The 20,150-nt window shown below is 36.9% G+C and overlaps 1 protein-coding gene across 2 annotated transcripts in view; it reads left to right on the forward strand.

Moving 5' to 3' along the window:
• The window catches only part of CERT1 (ceramide transporter 1), a 150,993-nt gene that overhangs the window by 89,682 nt on the left and 41,161 nt on the right, over positions 1-20,150 (forward strand). For both annotated transcript variants that reach the window (XM_066386360.1, XM_066386359.1), the window contains exons 6-8: positions 1,961-2,044; positions 17,224-17,381; positions 18,156-18,248. In XM_066386360.1, the coding sequence (XP_066242457.1) occupies positions 1,961-2,044; positions 17,224-17,381; positions 18,156-18,248 (335 nt within the window). The remainder of the gene's footprint in view (positions 1-1,960; positions 2,045-17,223; positions 17,382-18,155; positions 18,249-20,150) is intronic.

Here is a 20,150-nt window from a genome sequence, read left to right on the forward strand (position 1 = left end):
AAGATCCACAGGACTTGGGGATCTGATTAATCTTGGGATTTAGGTCTCTCCAGAGGCTTCGGTGTGGATATTGAAGTCTAAAGGAATGATAGACGGGAAAGAAAAGTGTCATTCAGATACTGATAACAGTTCTCACTGGATAGAAATGAATAATAGGTATCCTGACCGGGCGGTGGTGCAAAGGATAGAACATCGGACTGGGACACAGAGGACCCAGGTTCGAAGCCCCGAGGTCGCCAGCTTGAGCCGTGAGTTCATCTGGTTTGAGCAAGGGTTTACTCGGTCTGCTGTAGCCCCCCGTTCAAGGCACATATGAGAAAGCAATCAATAAACAACTATAGTGCCACAACAAAGAATTGATGCTTCTCATCTCTGTCCCTATCTATCCCTGTCTCAGTCTTTCTCTGTCTCTGTCACACACACACACACACACACAAAAACTTTTAAAAATAAATGAGTAGTAGGTTTTAATAGGTAATAGCAGCTTATGGTTTGAAAAAGTTGTTATAGATGAGTAGCAAAATTTTCAAGTGATGAAAACTAAAATAGCCCAGTAATTAGAAATGGCAGTACAGAATAAAGGTATTTTCCATGGGGATATCTACCATATAGTCAAGGGAGGGAATAAAGAATAGGAATGGGTTTTGCATCTGTTGGAGAAACAGATAAAATGGATGAGATGTTCCTCGTAAAATCAATTTACCCTTGAGGTAATGAGATATAGTCAAGAAGTATGACAGTTTAGGCCTGACCTGTGGTGGCCCAGTGGATGGAGCGTCGACCTGGAATGCTGAGGTCACTGGTTCAGGACCCTGCACTTGTCTGGTCTAGGCACATATGGGTGTTGATGCTTCCTGCTCCTCCCTTCTTTCTTTCTCTCTCTCTCTCTCTCTCTCTAAAATAAATAAATTTTATAAAAAGTAAAAAACTTTAAAAAAAAAGTATGACAGTTTACAAAGACGATTCTGTAGAAAAGGTATTCCTCAAAATATAACAAGGCATAAGAACACTTACTAGAAAGCAGAGAATGAGTTCTTTTATAAGGGTTAGAAATTAGCATTAAGAGTGCAATATATAGTGCAGAGGATTAAAGTATGTTAGGCAGTACAAAAAAAAAGTACATAGAACAGGAAAGGTATGCAGAGGAGGAAATAATTTTCATTATTTACATTTTAAAATAGAATTTATCATTATTATTATTTTAAAGTACAAACTTGCATAATTCAAATTTGCAAATTCAGTTTGCTATATTTACTGTTTGATAGTGTAGGAAATTATTTAAAGTCAGGACTTGATTTGCAGTTTAGAATATTTATAGCCCACAGTATAAATTAATATATTCATTTAATTTTTATTAAACACCCATTATATACCAGGTTGTGCTAAGTGCCAAGGGAAACACATGGACTTTTAATTCATGGTACTTTCTGTTTAGTTCATGGTACTTCCTTGGTACAGGAAATTTTGGTTTTTTCCAGAATTGGGTAAGTAAAAGAATGTCCAGGCACAGACACACTGGGATGAGTGAACATCGATATCACATTTGCTAGTCATTGCATTTTCCTTGCATATTTAGAAATGGTAAATTTAGGAACTGCCAGCGGCAAGCTAAGGTATCCTCTGCATGGAAGTTATCTTACATTCTTCCTCAGCCTTTGTCGGTTTTCAATGAAATTATTCAATTGCCCCAAAGTAGGTAGGAAGACTAAAGGGAAAATGTCTAATATCTTCCTACCATCCCTTAAACAAATGAGAATGGGTACAGTTTATAATAATGTAGATATTATAGTAAAGACATTCTACCACATATTTATTGTGCATACCTTGATAAGCACTGAAAACACAAAGATGAATAAGATTTTGTACTCAAAGAATCCAGAATGTATTAACTGAACATAAGAATAAACTGGTTAATTTCTATTTTTTTCCATCATAATATTCTTAAATATATTTTATTTAGTGGTAGAAGATGATGAAGATGACTTTCCTACAACACGTTCAGATGGAGACTTCTTGCACAATACCAATGGCAATAAGGAAAAGTGTAAGTAGTACATTTTCCTCCCTTGGCTGGATAAAATATATTTTCTAAAGGTATATATATAATCATGAACTATATAACAAGAGTAATTAACTGAGCAATTTTTAAAAAGCAGTGGAACTGGTAGAAAGTAAAAGTATTTTTTGGAAAAAGACTGAAGATAAAATATACATTATTACATTAAATAATAATGGCAGCTGATTATCTAACAGACTCATTCAGAATTCTAGACATTGATCCATTTATTGCAGTAGTATTTGGTATAATTAGTTTCTAGAACTAAAAAAGTTTCTCGGGAGGGTGGGCATTATAATGGAACTTAAATGTTTCTTAGTAGTATATGTCTATTTTTAATGTTCTTTTCTCTCTCCACTTGATAATCTAGTGTCAAAAAGTACATGATCAGTGTTATTAAAGGAAAATTATTGAAATACCTCTGATTTCACAACACAATTCTTTATAGCCCCAGGAACCAAAGTGTTTTATTTTCTATACGAATTTATAAATTGCTCCTTTATTTAGAAAGGCTAACTCATCAGATGGAATTCTGAATTGTTCATTAGAAACCCGTGAATTATGATGAACCTAAAGGGCATCATGCTAAGACAAATATCACATGGCATCACACATATGTGGAATCTTAAAAAGGCAGAAACTTGTGATTAATAGTCAGTATTCCTATTTTAACACATCCTAAGAGAAAGCTAAGAGTGAATTCTTAAAAGTTTTAAGTTACAAATAAGGTTTTGTGGGGGGGGGGGGGGATAAGTTAATCTAATTGTGCTTGTTTTTGCTGAAGTTATGAAAGATTTTGAAGTAAAATCTGTGGCTCTGTAATTTTCAAATGATTTTTTTAAACTGTTGTACCCATGGAGAGTTTCTATTTCAGAGATCATATGGGAATTGATATTAGAATTTATTCCTTCTCTCCCCCACCTTGTCCTTTTTTTCTCTTCTTATTTCTTATTCATCATGGCTTTCTACTTTTTCCTTTTAACCTAGCTCCCTCCCAAAGTTATCATTATAACTTGTGACTGAAATGTTGAACCTTACTGAGTCTTCTAGATTTACATAGCTTTATGAAATTAAAGGCTTATTTTGAGAAGGCTCATTTTAGTTGCTCAATGAACAGTCTGCTTTAATAGAAAAAATATTTTGTTTGGATATTGGGAAAAAACTCAGGTCCAATTTTCCATTTCCCATACACTGAGCTACCTACCACACCTACAAAAGATAATGGAAGCTTATTTCCTGTAGAAATTGAACTGGAGAGTTAATAGATTCAAGAATACTTGGCACAGCAAAAGACATTTATTGGTGTATCAGTTAAGGGATTAAGTAGAAATTTATACACTGATTACTGAAACCTAAGAGTGTCACTATTCTGCTTATCTCCAAGAATTCTGGTAGCCAGGGACTACATGAAAGTTTACATACTGCAAGATGCAACCCTCAGCTCTCTTCTCTAACCTTGTTTCTAGAATATCTGTCAACCAGACATTTTCTGATACAAAATTAAAAGTTAACTCTGGAGACACTGAATGAACATAGAGAAAAAACAATAAATAGAGATTTTTCAAAGGTCCATCATGACAAAGCTGTCTCACTACCACATCATTCTTGATAAGTTCCACTAGTTAAAAAACCCTGCTGGTGCATACAGAATTTCCAGTTCCTTTTTGTTTATTTTATTTTGGGGGTAGGGGGTGGGTACAAACACAGGAAGGGAAACAAATGAGAAGCATTAACTTGTAGTTCTGGCACTTTAGCTCTTCACTGACTGCTTTCTCTTATGTGCCTTGACTAGGGGTGGGAGTGGCAGTAGCTCCAGCCAAGCCAGCAACCCCTTGCTCAAGCCAGTGACCTTGGGCTAAAGCCAGCAACCATTGGGTCATGTCTATGATCTCATGCTCAAGCCGGTGACCCGTGCTCAAGGTGGTGAGCCTGTGCTCAAGCCGGTGACCTTAGGGTTTCAACCTGGGTCCTTGGAATCTCAGGCTGATGCTCTATCCCCTGTGCCACCACCTGGTCAGGCTCTAGTTCCTAACTCTTGAATGTGAACACATAGCCAGATCTCCAGGCATTTGAGGAAAGCCTCCAACATCTCTTTTGAAGAGACTTGAAGCCAAGCAATAGAAGGCAGGGTTATTGCCATATAGTTTAGAGAGATATCCTATACAAGCTGCATAATTTTTTTTTTCTAAAATAAAAAGCAGGGAGGCAGAGAGACAGACTTCCACATGCACCTGACCAGGATCCACCCAGCAAGCCTACTAGGGGGCGATGCTCTGCCCATCTGGGGTGTTGCTCTGTTGCAACCAGAGCCATTCTAGCGCCTTACACAGAGGTCATGGAACTGTCCTCAGTGTCTTGGCCTCCTTGACTCCAATGGAGCCTTGGCTGCGGGCTGGGAAGAGAGAGATAGAGAGAAAGGAGAAGGGGAAATGTGAGAAGCAGATGGGCTTCTCCTGTGTGCCCTGACCGGGAATTGAATCCGGGACATCCACTTGCTGGGCCAGTGCTCTACCACTGAACCAACCAGCCAGGGCAGTATCTGCATAATTTTTTTTAAATCATGAGACATGTTTTAAGTACCCTTGTGAAATCACTGTTTAAAATGGAAATTAACTCTTGTTAATCAGCATAGGTGGAAAGTATCTTTCTATGGTTAACCTCTAGAAGTAAGTTAGTCAGAAGCATTGTATATAATCTGGTAGTAAAACACGTAGACTTTAAATCTGGTGCTATTGATTGTAGTCTGGGATTAGGCTATGTCACTCATCTCTCAAATACTAGCAGAGTCTTAGTTCTAGGATCCAACAAGAGTAGGCTACAAAATAATGACATCTTTAAATAATTGTAATGAGCTTTAACATTATGGCCATCATTAAGGATTAAATCAAAATCACATATGGTGGTAGTGAATATATTAAAATTTAAAGAATTCAGAACTAGCAGGTAAACAGTAAATATTACAAGTATACTATTTGTAATAGGAGGAGAGGAAGACTAGTAAAACAAGAGTAAAACTTCCAGAGATTCTAACCTGCGAAGAAAGGCAGTTAAAGTAATTTGAAGATTAGACAAGAGGAGAAATTTTTGGAAATTTTAAGGAAAACCCTTTCCTTAGTTAAACACCTCAAGAGTTGTAGATCATGGTAGAAGAATTGTTCCTCAGTTTTCTGTGAACAAAGTTCTTATTTATCTCTAATTTAAATTTTTTTTTGTTATGGTCTGTACCATCTTAATTTATGTTTCTAGAAACAGATTTTTATGAAGATATATGGTCAGTCCATCAAAAAGATAAAAATTATACACAAGCCCTGGCCGGTTGGCTCAGCGGTAGAGCATCAGCCTGGCGTGCGGGGGACCCAGGTTCGATTCCCGGCCAGGGCACATAGGAGAAGCGCCCATCTGCTTCTCCACCCCTCCCCCTCTCCTTCCTCTCTGTCTCTCTCTTCCCCTCCCGCAGCCAAGGCTCCATTGGAGCAAAGATGGCCCGGGCGCTGGGGATGGCTTCTTGGCCTCTGCCCCAGGCGCTAGAGTGGCTCTGATCGCGGCAGAGCGACGCCCCGGAGGGGCAGAGCATCGCCCCCTGGTGGGCAGAGCATCGCCCCTGATGGGCGTGCCGGGTGGATCCCGGTCGGGTGCATGCGGGAGTCTGTCTGACTGTCTCTCCCCATTTCCAGCTTCAGAAAAATACAAAAAAAAAAAAAAAAATTATACACATAGTTGCATGTAACAGAGTATAAGTACAAGAAGCAGAGTAACCAAATGAAGAGAAAAAATCAAAGGAATTTAATAGTAATAGTTTGCCACTTCAATACCCATCTTCTAGTAATGGACAAAACAAGTAGGAAGATAAGGAAATAAAATACTTGAATAGTATTAACAAACAGACCTAGTACACTCCAGCCAACAGTATAGAATAATATATATTATTCTCAATTATAGATGGAACCTTTAGGATATACTTATGTTTGGCCATCAGACAAGGTTTGATTTTAAAAGACTGAAATACAGAGTATGTCCTCCAGCCATAATGGACTGAAATTAGAAATCAGTAACAGAAATTTCAGAAACTCACAAGTATGTAGAAATTACACATAAATAATCAGTCGGTCAAGAAAGAAATTATAAAGGAATTTAGAAATACTGTGAGGTGAATGAAAGCAAAAATACAGCACACCAAAATTTATGGGCTATAGCTAACGTAGTACTTAGAGGGAAATTTGTAGCTAGAACACTTACTATAAAATAAAAAAGAATAAGAAAAATACAGAATTCAATAAAATTTTAAGTTGGTGCTTTGAAAAGAACAAAACTGATGAACCTTTAGCTAAACTGATTCAAGAAAAAAAGGGAGAATGCTCAAATTACTTAAATTAGAAGTGAAAGGAAGGACATTACTACTGACTTTATAGAAACAGAGAATTATATAGTTGAATGCTATGGACAAATGTATGCTGATAAATTCAATAAGTTAAAATGGCCTAAAGTCCTAAAAGGACACAAACTTTTGAAACTAACCTAATATGACATGGAAAATAGACCAATAATAAAGAAATATATTAGTAATAAACTTCACACAAAGAAAAACCCAGGCTCAGATGGCTTCACTGGTGATTTCTACAAAACATTTAAAGAAGAGTTTCTTTTTAAAAGTAGAATTAGAGGCCAGTTTTACATTGTTTCCAAAACCAGGCAAAGATATCATAAGAAAACAGCAGATCAATATTGCTTATAAATGTAGATATAAATCCTCAATAAAATATTGCCAAAACGAATCTAGTGACATATAAAAAGGATTATACACTATGACCAGATGAGATTTATTTCAGAATGCAAGGCTATTTTACATTCCAAAATCGATTAATGTCTGTTTCTGCCTCCCTGCCTCTCACTTAATTTAAAAAAATCAATTAATGTAATGATATCAGTAGAATAAAGGCCAAGACCAACGATCATATTTGTAGATGCTGCAAATCATTTGACAAAATCTAATACTCTTTCATGATTAAAAAAACAAACTAGGAATCGGTACCCTGATAAAAAGTATCTACAATAAACCCACAGTTAACATTACACTTAATGTTGAAAGAGTGAATGCTTTTCTTCTAAGATCAGGAACAAGACAAGTATGTTCATTCTTGCCACTTTTCAAAGATACTATTCAGAAAGTCATGGGGTACATATTAAAAAACTAATAGAAGTAATGATAAGTTCAGCAAGTTTTCAGGGTATAAAAATTAATATAAAAATCAATTGTATTTTTTACATACCAGCAGTGAACAATGAGAAAATAAAATTCAGTAACCAATTTCATTTGTAATAGCATCAAAAAGAGTTAAATATTTAGTAATAAATTTAACAAAAGAAGCACAAACCTACTTTGAAGATAACAAACTATGAAAAAATTGAAGAAGACCTAAATAAATGGAAAGAAGTCTCGTATTCATGGATCAGAAGACTTAATATTACTAAGAATTCAGGAACTACAACTGGAAGAAGCCAAGTCATACATAATGGGAAGGCAGAGAAGCATAAGTCATATGCTTCAACAAGATAAATCCTCAGAAAAATTCCTGGATGAATCAGAAGTAATCAAATTACCAGATGCAGAGTTTAAAATAATGATTGTTAGTATGCTTAAGTATCTCAAAAAGCTACAATGGATGGACTTAATGAACACCTCAATAAAGAAATTGTAAGCATCAAAAAGGACACGGAAATCATAAAGAAGAAACAGAAATGACAAACACAATATCAGAAATAAAGACTACAGTAGAAGGAATTAAAAGCAGGCTGGATGAAGCAGAGGATCGAATCAACAACTTAGAGGACAAGATAAGTGAAAGCACGGAAGCAGAAAAGCAAAAAGAATAGAGGATTAAAAAGTCTGAGGAAACTCTCAGAGAGCTCTGTGACAACATGAAGAGAAACAATATCTGCATAATAGGGGTTCCTGAAGGAGAAGGGCAAGAACAAGGACTAGAGAAACTGAAGATTTTTTAGCTGAAAATTTCCCAAAATTAATGCAGGAAAGAGTCACACAAGTTCAAGAAGAAGAGAGACCCCATTAAAAAAGAACCCAAAGAGACCCACACCGAGACATATCATAATCAAAATACCAAAGCTAAGAGATAAAGAAAGAATATTAAAAGCTATAAGAGGAAAACAGTCAATCATCTACAAAAGAACACCCATAAGGATGACATCTGATTTCTCAACAGAAACACTTGAGACCAGAAGGGACTGGCAAGAAATATTCAAAGTAATGCAGATCAGGAACCTACAACCAAGACTTCTTTATGCAGCAACACTATCATTTAAAATAAAAGGAGAAATAAAAAGCTTCCCAGACAAAAAAAAAAAACTCAAGGAATTCATTACAACCAAACCAATGCTGCAAGAAATGTTAAGGGGCCTGCTGTAGACAGAACAAAGTGAGAAAAAAAAAAAAATATATATATATATATATATAGTAAAAGAGGAATATACATTTAAAGAAAAAAATGGCAATAAACAACTACATATCAATAATAACCTTAAGTGTAAATGGATTATTTAATGCTCCAATCAAAAGACATAGGGTAGCTGCATGGATTAGAAAACAGGACCCATACCTATGCTGTTTACAGGAGACCCACCTCAAAACAAAAATAACACATAGACTGAAAGTAAAAGGATGGAAAAAAATATTTCATGCAAATGGAAATGAAAAAAAAGGTGGGATAGCAATACTTATATCTGAAAAAATAGACTTTAAAACAAAGACTATAGTAAGAGGAAAAAAGGTCACTACATAATGATAAAGGGAGCAATTCAACAAGAAGATATAACTATTATAAATATCTACGCACCTAATATAGGAGCACCTAAGTATATAAAGCAGATTTTGATGGACATAAAGGGAGAGATCAACAGCAATACTATAATAGTACAAGGTTTCAATACCCCATTAATATCACTGGATAGATCCTCAAGAAAGAAAATTAACAAAGAAACAGCAGAATTAAGGGACACACTCGATCAACTGGATTTAATAGATATCTTCAGAACCTTTCACCCTAAAGCAGCAGAATATACATTCTTTTCAAGTATACATGGTATATTCTCTAGGATAGACAACGTATTGGGGCATGAAAACGAGTCTCAACAAATTTGAGGAGGTTGAAACCATATCACACACCTCTGACCACAATGGCATGAAACTAGAAATCAACTACAGTAGAAAAATTGAGAAACACTCAAACACTTGGAAACTAAACAGCACTTTATTAAATAATAAATGGATCAACAATGAGATTAAGGAAGAAATCAAAAATTTCCTTGAAACAAATAAAAATGAGCATACAACAACTCAAAATCTGTGGGACAGCAAAATCAGTCCTGAGAGGGAAGTTCATAACATTACAGGCAAACTTGAAGAAGCTAGAAAAAACTCAAACAACTTAATCCTGCAACTAAAAGAACTAGAAAATGAACAAGTAAAGCCTAGAGGAAGTAGAAGGAAGGAAATAATAAAGATTAGAGAGGAACTAAATGACATAGTGACCTAAAAAACAGTACAGAGGATCAATGAAACCAAGAGCTGGTTCTTTGAAAAAGTAAACAAGATTGATGAACCATTAGCCAGGCTCACCAAGAAAAAAAGAGATAGGACTCAAGTAAAATTGGAAATGAGGGTGGAGAAGTAACGGACACAACAGAAATACAAAGGATTGTAAGAAAATACTATGAAGAACTGTATGCCAAAAAATTAGACAATCTAAGTGAAATGGACAAATTTCTTGAAAAATACAATCTTTAAAAAATCAAACTGGAAGAATCAGAAAACCTGAATAGACCTATTTCAACAAATGAGATCAAAACAGTTATCAAAAAACTTCCAACAATCAAAAGCCCTGGGCCAGATGGCTTCACAGTCGAATTCTACCAAACATTCAAAGTAGAACTAACAACTATCATTCTCAAGCTAATTGAAAAAATTCAAGAGGAGGGAAAAGTTTCAAGCTCCTTTTATGAGGTGAGCATAATTCTGATTTTAAAACCAGGCAAAGACAACACAAAGAAAGAAAACTATAGGCCAATATTCCTGATGAATTTAGATGCTAAAATTCTCAACAAAATATTAGCAAACCGGATTCAGAAATACATGAAAAAAATCATACATCACGATCAAGTACGATTTATTCTGGGGAGGCAAGGCTGGTACAATATTGCAAATCAGTCAATGTGATTCATCACATAAACAAACGGAAGGACAAAAACCACATGATAATATCAGTAGATGTAGAAAAAGCATTTGATAAAATCCAGCACCCATTTATGATCAAAACTCTCAGCAAAGTGGGAAACATACCTGAACATGATAAAAGCCATCTATGACAGGCCCACAGCCAACATCATACTTAATGGGCAAAAATGAAAAGCAATCCTCTTAAGATCAGGAACAAGGCTGGGACGCCCCCTTTCTCAATATAGTTCTGGAAGTTCTAGCCACAGCAATCAAACAAGAAGAAGAAATAAAAGGCATTTAAATTGGAAAAGAAGAAGTAAAACTATCATTATTTGCTGATGATATATGATACTGTACATAGAAAAGCCAAAAGTCTCAGTCAAAAAACTACTGGACCTGATAAATGAATTCAGCAAGGTGGCAGGATATAAAACTAATACCCAGAAATCGGAGACATATTTATACACCAACAATGATCTGTCTGAAAGAGAAATTCAGAAAACAGTCCCCTTCACTATTGCAACAAAAAAATAAAGAAAGAATTTATGATAAATTTAATCAAGGAGGTTAAAGACTTATACTCGGAAAATTATAAAACATTGACAAAAGAAATCAAGGAAGATACAAACAAGTGGAAGCATATACCATGTTCATGGCTAGGAAGAATAAACATCATTAAAATGTACATATTATCCAAAGCAATTTATAAATTCAGTGCAATTTCTTTGAAAATACCAAGGACATATGCTTCAAAGATATAGAACAAATATTCCAAAAATTCATATGGAACCAAAAGAGAACACGAATATCCTCAGCAATCTTGAAAAAGAAGAATAAAGTGGGTGGTGTCACACCTCCAGACATCAAGTTAATACTACAAGGCCATCGTACTCAAAACAGGTTGGTACTAAGTATAAAACAGGCATATAGATCAATGGAACAGAACAGAAAACCCAGAAATAAACCCGCACCTTTATGAACAATTGATACTTGACAATTGGTGGTAATAGCATACAGTGGAGTAAAGACAGTCTTTTTAACAAATGGTGTTGGGAAAATTGGTCAGCTACCTGCAAAGAAATGAAACTAGACCACCAATTTACACCATTCACAACAATAAACTCAAAATGCTTAAATATCTTAAATGTATGTCCTGAAACCATAAGCATCCTAGAGGAAAACATAAGCAATAAGCTCTCTGACATCACTCGAAGCAATATATTTGCTGATTTATCTCCTTGTGCAAGGGAAATAAAGGACAGGATAAACAAATGGGACTGTATCAAACTAAAAAGCTTTTGCACAGCTAAAGACAATATGAACAAAATAGGCAAACCACACAATGGGAGAACATATTCGACAATACATCTGATAAGGGGTTAATAACCAAAATTTATAAAGAACTTGTAAAAGTCAACATAAAGAAGATAAACAATCCAGTCAAAAAATGGGCAAAAGAAATGAATAGAAACTTCTCCAAAGAGGACATACAGATGGCCAGTAGGCATATGAAAAAATGCTCAACATCACTAATCATTAGAGAAATGCAAATTTAAACCACAATGAGATGATATCACCTCAAACCAGTCAGAATGGCGCTCATCAACAAAACAACACAGAATAAGTGCTGGTGAGGATGTGGAGAAAAGGGGACCCTCCTGCACTGCTGGTGGGAATGCAGACTGGTGCAGCCACTGTGGAAAACAGTATGGAGATTCCTGAATAAATTAAAAATTGAACTGCCTTTTGACCCAGCTATACCACTTTTAGGAATATATCTCCAGAACACCACATCAGTGATTCAAAAGGAGAAACCACCCTCATGTTTATGGCAGCATTGTTTACAATAGCCAAGATGTGGAAACAGCCCAAGTGTCCATCAGTGGACGAGTGTATTAAAAAGCAGTGGTACATATACACAATGGAATACTATGGGGCCATAAAAAGAAGGAAATATTACTTTTTGTGACAACGTGCATGGATGGACCTGGAAACTATTATGTTAACTGAAATAAGCCAGGCAGAGAAAGAAAAATATCATATGACCTCACTCATTTGAGGAACTCGACGAACAATATGAACTGAGGAGCAGAATAGAGACAGAGGTGGGATCAAAGGATCCAGAAGGAAAGCAAACAGAGAGAAAGGGGATAATAGGATGATAGAATGGAATGAGAGCAGAAAAGCAAATCCTAGGGGGCGGGCATTACGGGGAAAGGGACAAGGGGATGTTTTGGGGAACACGGGGTACACTAGAATCTAAGTAAACACAATAAATTAATTTTAAAAAGCATTCAGTATTTTCTAAATTGTCCTGTAAGTTTAATGCTGTTCTTATCAATATTCCACGTAGGCCAGGGGTCCCCAAAGTTTTTACACAGGGGGCCAGTTCACTGTCCCTCAGACCACTGGAGGGCCGGACTATAAAAAAACTATGAACAAATCCCTATGCACACTGCACATATCTTATTTTAAAGTAAAAAAACAAAACGGGAACAAATACAGTATTTAAAATAAAGAACAAGTAAATTTAAATCAACAAACTGACCAGTATTTCAATGGGAACTATGCTCCTCTCACTGACCATCAATGAAAGAGGTGCCCCTTCCGGAAGTGCGGTGGGGGCGGGATAAATGGCCTCAGGGGGCCGCAGTTTGGGGACCCCTGACCTAGGCCCTAGCCCCATGATGGTGAACCATTTTATAAAAACTGCCCACTTTTGCAGTGCTGGTCAACCTGGTCCCTCCCGCCCACTAGTGGGCATTCCAGCTTTCATGGTGGGCAGTAGCGGAGCAACCAAATGGCACTGCGATTGGCCCTGCGGTGTTGCAGTGGATGTTAACTGAAATAAGCCAGGCAGACAAAGAAAAATACCATATGACTGGGTGGATGTGAAGGACCCGGGTTTGAGATCTGAAGTTGCCAGCTTGAGCATGGGCTCATCTGTTTTGAGCAAAGCTCACCAGCTTGGACACAAGGTTGCTGGCTCAAGCAAGGGGTTACTCGGTCTGCTGAAAGCCCACAGTCAAGGCACATATGAGAAAGCAATTAATGAACAACTAAGGCAAGGGTCCCCAAACTACAGCCCGCAGGCCACATGCGGTCCCCTGAGGCCATTTATCCAGCCCCCAGCCGCACTTCCGCACATACAGTATTACTTCCGGTGACGCAGGACTTGTGTCACGGCTCCGGAAGCGCGTCATATCACTTGTTACGGTTAGCAGTAACAAATATGGAACCAGATATTGACCATCTCATTAGCCAAAAGCAGGCCCATAGTTCCCATTGAAATACTCGTGTGTTTGTTGATTTAAATTTACTTGTTCTTTATTTTAAATACTGTATTTGTTCCCGTTTTGTTTTTTTACTTTAAAATAAGATATGTGCAGTGTGCATGGGGATTTGTTCATAGTTTTTTTTATAGTCTGGCCCTCCAATGGTCTGAGGGACAGTGAACTGGCCTCCTGTGTAAAAAGTTTGGGGACCCCTGAACTAAGGTGTCGCAACAAAAAACTGATGATTGATGCTTCTCTTCTCTCTCTGTTCCTGTCTGTCCCTATCTATCGCTCTCTCTGACTCTGTCTCTGTAAAGGAAAAAAAAAAGTGGAAATAACTCTGTTCACCTACAAATGAGTGAAAATGTGATATAACCATACAATGGAACATTTTTTATCTATATATAAGAATAATGTATTGATAGCTGCTCTAACATGGATGAATCTTGAAAATATTATGCTAAGTGTAAGAAGCCAATTACAGAAGACCAGTTGTCCATTTATACAGACTATTCAGAGGCAAATTATAAAGGCAGAAAGTAGATTAGTGGTGTCCAAGGCTGGAGGCAGGTGATGGTAGGGTTGGGGAAAAGGATTTCAGGTGGCTGCTTCTGAAAGTATATATTAAGTGCAGCTGAAGAGAAGTATACATCTTTTTCTAGAGTTTTTTCCAAAGGCATGTTATTCTTGCATCTGTGCTGACTTTTTTTTTTTGTATTTTTCCGAAGTTAGAAACGGGGAGGCAGTCAGACAGACTCCCGCATGCGCCTGACCGGGATCCACCAGGGGGCGATGCTCTGCCCATCTTAGGGCATCGCTCTACCGCAATCAGAGCCATTCTAGCACCTGAGACAGGCCACAGAGCCATGCCCGGGCAAACTTTGCTCCAATGGAGCCTTGGCTGCGGGAGGGGAAGAGAGAGACAGAGAGGAAGGAGAGGGGGAGGGGTGGAGAAGCAGATGGGCGCTTCTCATGTGTGCCCAGACTGGGAATCGAACCCGGGACTCCTGCACGCCAGGCCGACGCTCTACCACTGAGCCAACCGGCCAGGGCCTGTACTGACTTTTTTGTTAAAGACCTGATTCATTTTAGAAAGGAGAGAGAAAGAGAGAGAGAGAGAAGGAGAGAGGAGCAGGAAGCATCAACTCCCATATGTGCCTTGACTAGGCAAGCCCAGGGTTTCAAACCAGCAACTTCAGCGTTCCCAGTCCATGCTTTATCCATTGCGCCACCACAGGTCAGTCTGTACTGACTCCTAAGTAGTATATAAATTAGCAGGGAGGGCTCATTGTTATAGTTGGACACATTGTCTTATATAGGACACGGATTACTTTAATTTCTAAGTATATTATTAATAGAAACTAGTTTATAATAAAACCACAGTCTTAGTAAGAGTGATAGAAAACATAGAAGTTACATTGGTAGAGATTTTCAGAAAGACACAAGAAGCAACTACTACTCATTGATGCTTCCCACACCTTCCCCCTCTTTTTCTCTCTCCTCTCAAAAAAAATCAATAAAAATAAAATCTTATAAAAGAATAAAATAATGTTTTTAACAGCTTTAATGAAATATACTTAACATACAATAAGTCGCATGTCTTTAAGTGTGTAGATGTTATCACCCAGCACAATCAAGATCGTTATTATGTTTATTACTCTCAGAGTTTCCTCCATCCCCATTATCATCCCTCTTCTCTTCTCAAACAACCACTGATCTCTTTTATATCACTATAGGTTAGTTTGTATTTTCTAAAATTTAATACAAATGGACTTACCCAGTTTTGGGGGTTTTGGCTTGGCTTCTTTTTTAGTTTGAGATTCATCGTTACTACATGTATCAGCATTTAATTTCCTTTTATTGCTGAGTAGTATTCCCTTGTGTTGACATACCACAATTTGTGTATTCATTCATCTGTTTGTGGACATTTGGGTTATTTACAGTTTTTGGCTATTACAAATAATGCTGCTGTGAACATTCATGTACAAGTATTTTCATGGATATGTATTTGTATTTTATTTCTTTGGGGTAAATACTTAGGAGTGGAATGACTGAGTCATATGGTAAGGGTATATTTAACTTTTTAAGAAACTGCTGAAGTATATTTCACCAGCTATATTTGAGAATCCCAATTCCTTCAAATCCCAACCAACACTAAGCATGGTCAGTCTGTTTAAATTTTAGCCTCCTAATGGGTGTGTAGTGGTATCTCACTATGGTTTTAATTTGCCCTTTACTACTAACTAACGGCATTGAGCATCTTTGCATGTGCTTATTTGCCATCCTATCTTTGGTGAAGTGTGTATTCAAATCTTTTGTCCAATTTTTTAAAAGATTTTTATTTATTGATTTTACTATGAGGGTGGCAAGAAGTATCTACTCATAGTTGCTTTACTTTTAGCATTGCTTGCTTGTCATATGTGCTTTGACTGGGCAAGCCCATGGTTTCAAACCAACGACCCAGCCTTCCAGGTTGACACTCTATCCACTCTATACCACCCCGGGCCAGGCTGTCCGTTTTTAAAAATCAAGTTTTATATATTTTCTTGTTGAGTTTGGGGATTGCAATATATCAATATATTCTGTATTGAAGTATAGAATATGTTAATAGTCTATATTAACATAGAGGTATATGTTTATAAAGGATACAAGTCTTAACGGATATAGGCTTTATAAAGATTAGTTCCCAATTTAGATGTGCAGTGTGATGATTTGGGATATATAGCAAAATTATTACTGTAGTCAAAATAGCAACATTTCATGCAGTTACCTTTTTTTATTTTTTATTTTCCTTATTTATTTATTTATTTATTTTTGGAAATGAGCATCTGAAATCTGTCTCAGCAAATTTCTAGTATTCAATATAGTATTATTAACTGTGGTCATCATACTATATACAATATTAGATCTCTAGACTTACTCATCTCACATAGCTGTAATATTCAGTCTTAACCATGCTTTGAAGAGCAGAAATTTTAAATTTTGATGAAGTAGTTTATCAGGTTTTCTTTTTATGGATTGTACCTTTGCTATCATGTCTGCATATGAGTTTTTAAAAGTTGGATCATTATTTCATTTATAAGAGTTCTGTTGCAATGATTTCTTATTAGTGTATTTTCTTTTTGTTTGCATCTTGTGAGTTTTAAGATTTTTTTCATTTGATTCAAAGGCTAACTCTGAATTAATTTTATAAAGTGTAAACTGGAGAAAAAAAAACTGTTTATTGTGTACATTGATCCTGGACTTAAATTTGGACATTTATTTAAAATTTTTATAGTGTGGTTTTTAATTTTACCATTTATCTTCAAATACTTCTTAAATTCTAGGTTTCTCAAAATGTAACGGTAGTTCTTATGATAAGTAGGTTTTGCTCTTAACTGTCAGTGTTATTGTTAATAAGTATTACTCCTACCATTTTATTCATTGGGTGCAGCACAGCAAATAGATTTTAGGAAATATCCGGAAAGAAGGACCTGAAAGTGTATATGCTGCCACAAGCTTCTTTGCTGACAGAGTATGGATGGAAAATTTTAAAAATTAGCCAACTGGAGGGAAATTATATCTGAAAACCTCCTCTGATTTGCTAGTTTTCTAAACAATTTTTTATTTTAAATGTGAATTATTTTTCATTAGAAATATTTTTAGTGGGTAACTTTCTTTTTCAGTATTTCCACAGGTAACACCAAAAGGAATTAACGGTATAGACTTTAAAGGGGAGGCAATAACTTTTAAAGCAACTACCGCTGGAATCCTTGCTACACTTTCTCATTGTATTGAATTAATGGTAAAACGTGAGGACAGCTGGCAGAAGAGACAGGATAAAGTAAGACTTGTTTTCTTTCTTTTAAAAAATAATCAGGCTTTGGCTAGTTTGCTCAGTAGATAGATATTGGCCTATGTATGGATGTCCCCGGACTCAGTTCTCAGGGCACACAAGAGAAACGACCACCTGTTCTTCCTGCCTCTCCCCCTCTCTCTCTCTCTTACCCTCTCAGGTGCTGGGGATAGCTCAGTTGGTCCCAGCACACCAGCCTCAGATGATTTAGCTCTGTTGATTCCAGCATCTGCCCCAGATGGGGTTGCTGGGTGGATCCCAGTTAGGGTGCATGCAAGAGTCTGTCTCAGTAATCTCCCCTCCTCTTACTTAAAAAAGAAAAGAAAAAGAAATCTAAACTCTTTTTCAGTTCTAAACTACAGCAGTGGGAAAGTATGAGAAATTTTTTTCTTAAAATGTATTTTAGCATTCATGAATTCCACTTAATTTTCTTCCTAGCATCCATTACTTGTTTGTTTTTTCTTTATAACAAATTGAATATTGCTTTTGTTTGGAGAAAACAAACACATGCATTAATTGGAGGCATTCCTATGGTACTAATTTACTTTTTTTAACATATAGATACTGCAGCAGTTACTTAATCCATTTAAATACATAACCTACCTATTAGGTGATTTTAATGGTTATTAAAATAGTAGCTTCTGTATTATATATAGCCTGGATTAATACTTATTTTTCATAGGAGTGGAGTTACTTTTTGAAATGCAGAGAAAATTCCCACTTCAAAAAATAAATTTTTTACTTGCTTTCTTTTAAAAATAGGAAGTTGAGAAAAGAAGAAGAATAGAGGAAGCATACAAAAGTGCTATGACAGAACTTAAGAAAAAATCCCACTTTGGAGGACCAGATTATGAGGTATGAATATTTTGATCTCAGAAAGAAACACATAGGCATACCTATCACTAAAGTGATTAATTTTAACATAACCATTTTATAACCTTTAAAGATTCTAAATAATAATTCTTTGATGTTTATTTTAAATAAGTATGTATTCCATAATATATAATTACTAGGCTTACTCTGAAATAGATTTTTTGCTATTGCCTTCAAAGTTTAGTGCAGTTTTTTCTTCTTCATTTTTTTATTTTTGTGACAAAGAGAGAGAAAGAGACAGAGAGAGGGACAAATAGGGACAGACAGGAAGGAAGAGAGATGAGAAGCATCAATTCTTCGCTGTAGCACCTTAGTTGTTCATTGATTGCTTTCTTATATCTACCTTGACCCAGGGGCTACAGCAGAGTGAGTGACCCCTTTTTCAAGCCAGCAACTTTGGGCTCAAGCCAGAGACTTTGGGTTCAAGCTAGCACCCTTTGGGCTGTAGCCAGTGACCATGGGGTCATGCCTATGATCCCATGCTCAAGCCAGCAACCTTGGGGTTTTGAACCTGGGTTCTCTGCATCCCAGTCCGACGCTCTATCCACTGCACCACTGCCTGGTCAGGCTAGCGCAGTTTTTAAAAGGCTCATTATTTGGCCTACCACTTTATAGGACAAGTTTTTATCTTCCCTGAGAGGATAATAATTTTAAATATCTTCTAACTCACTTTTTTAAATAAAAGCAACCTATGAAGGAAAAACCTGAATACTTCATATAGACAAAGGATTTTAGTTTGTGCAATAACAGAGCATGATTGAAGAAAATACAAAATAGCCTTTGTTTTCAATTTAAAAATGTATGGTACCAATTTATTTCCTACCAACAGTATATAAGTATGGTTATATACTTACTTCCACTTCTGTCAACATAGGCTTCTTTCAGGGATAAGGGCAGAGTACAGCCAAGAAAGGCTTTGTGGCCCTGGCCGGTTGGCTCAGCGGTAGAGCGTCGGCCTGGCGTGCGGGGGACCCAGGTTCGATTCCCGGCCAGGGCACATGGAGAAGCGCCCATTTGCTTCTCCACCCCCCACCCCCCCCCCTCCTTCCTCTCTGTCTCTCTCTTCCCCTCCCGCAGCCGAGGCTCCATTGGAGCAAGGATGGCCCCGGCGCTGGGGATGGCTCCTTGGCCTCTGCCCCAGGCGCTAGAGTGGCTCTGGTCGCGGCAGAGCGACGCCCCGGAGGGGCAGAGCATCGCCCCCTGGTGGGCAGAGCGTCTCCCCTGGTGGGCGTGCCGGGTGGATCCCGGTCGGGCGCATGCGGGAGTCTGTCTGTCTCTCCCCATTTCCAGCTTCAGAAAAATACAAAAAAAAAAAAAAGAAAGGCTTTGTGCTAGGTATATCTGTTTAATAGTTTCAGATCCAAAAAATTGCTTTACTCATTAATGAGGTTGGTTTAGGCTTTCTTAAAGTGTTTATTGAAGGCATTTGCCTTCTTTAATGCCTCAGTTGTCCATGTCCTTTGACATTTTTTTATTAAGATTTGGCGGGGTGGAGGGTTCCCTATGGATCTATATGTACTGTATAGGATTGGCTCTTCATTTTTCAATTATTTTCTTCCCATTTTAATTTTTAAGAGGTATTTTGACTGTTAATTTTGTTTTATAAAAACTGTATGCTTTCATGTAATTAATCTCTCAGTCTTTTTGACATACTTATCTCTACATTTGGTACCATGCTTTACAAAGCATCCTCTGGGGCCTGACCTTTGGTGGTGCAGTGGATAAAAAGCATCCTCTACTTCAAATAATTATCTTTATTTTCTGTTTTTTTCACTTTTAAAGGTCTTATATTGTTAATATATCTGGATTTTTAAAAATTGTAGTGTAATGTAGGAATACTTTATTCCAGTGTTGTTGGATAAACCATTCTTTTCTACTCACTTG

This window comes from Saccopteryx leptura, chromosome 5 (assembly GCF_036850995.1).
Source record: "Saccopteryx leptura isolate mSacLep1 chromosome 5, mSacLep1_pri_phased_curated, whole genome shotgun sequence".
Lineage (NCBI taxonomy): Eukaryota > Metazoa > Chordata > Mammalia > Chiroptera > Emballonuridae > Saccopteryx > Saccopteryx leptura.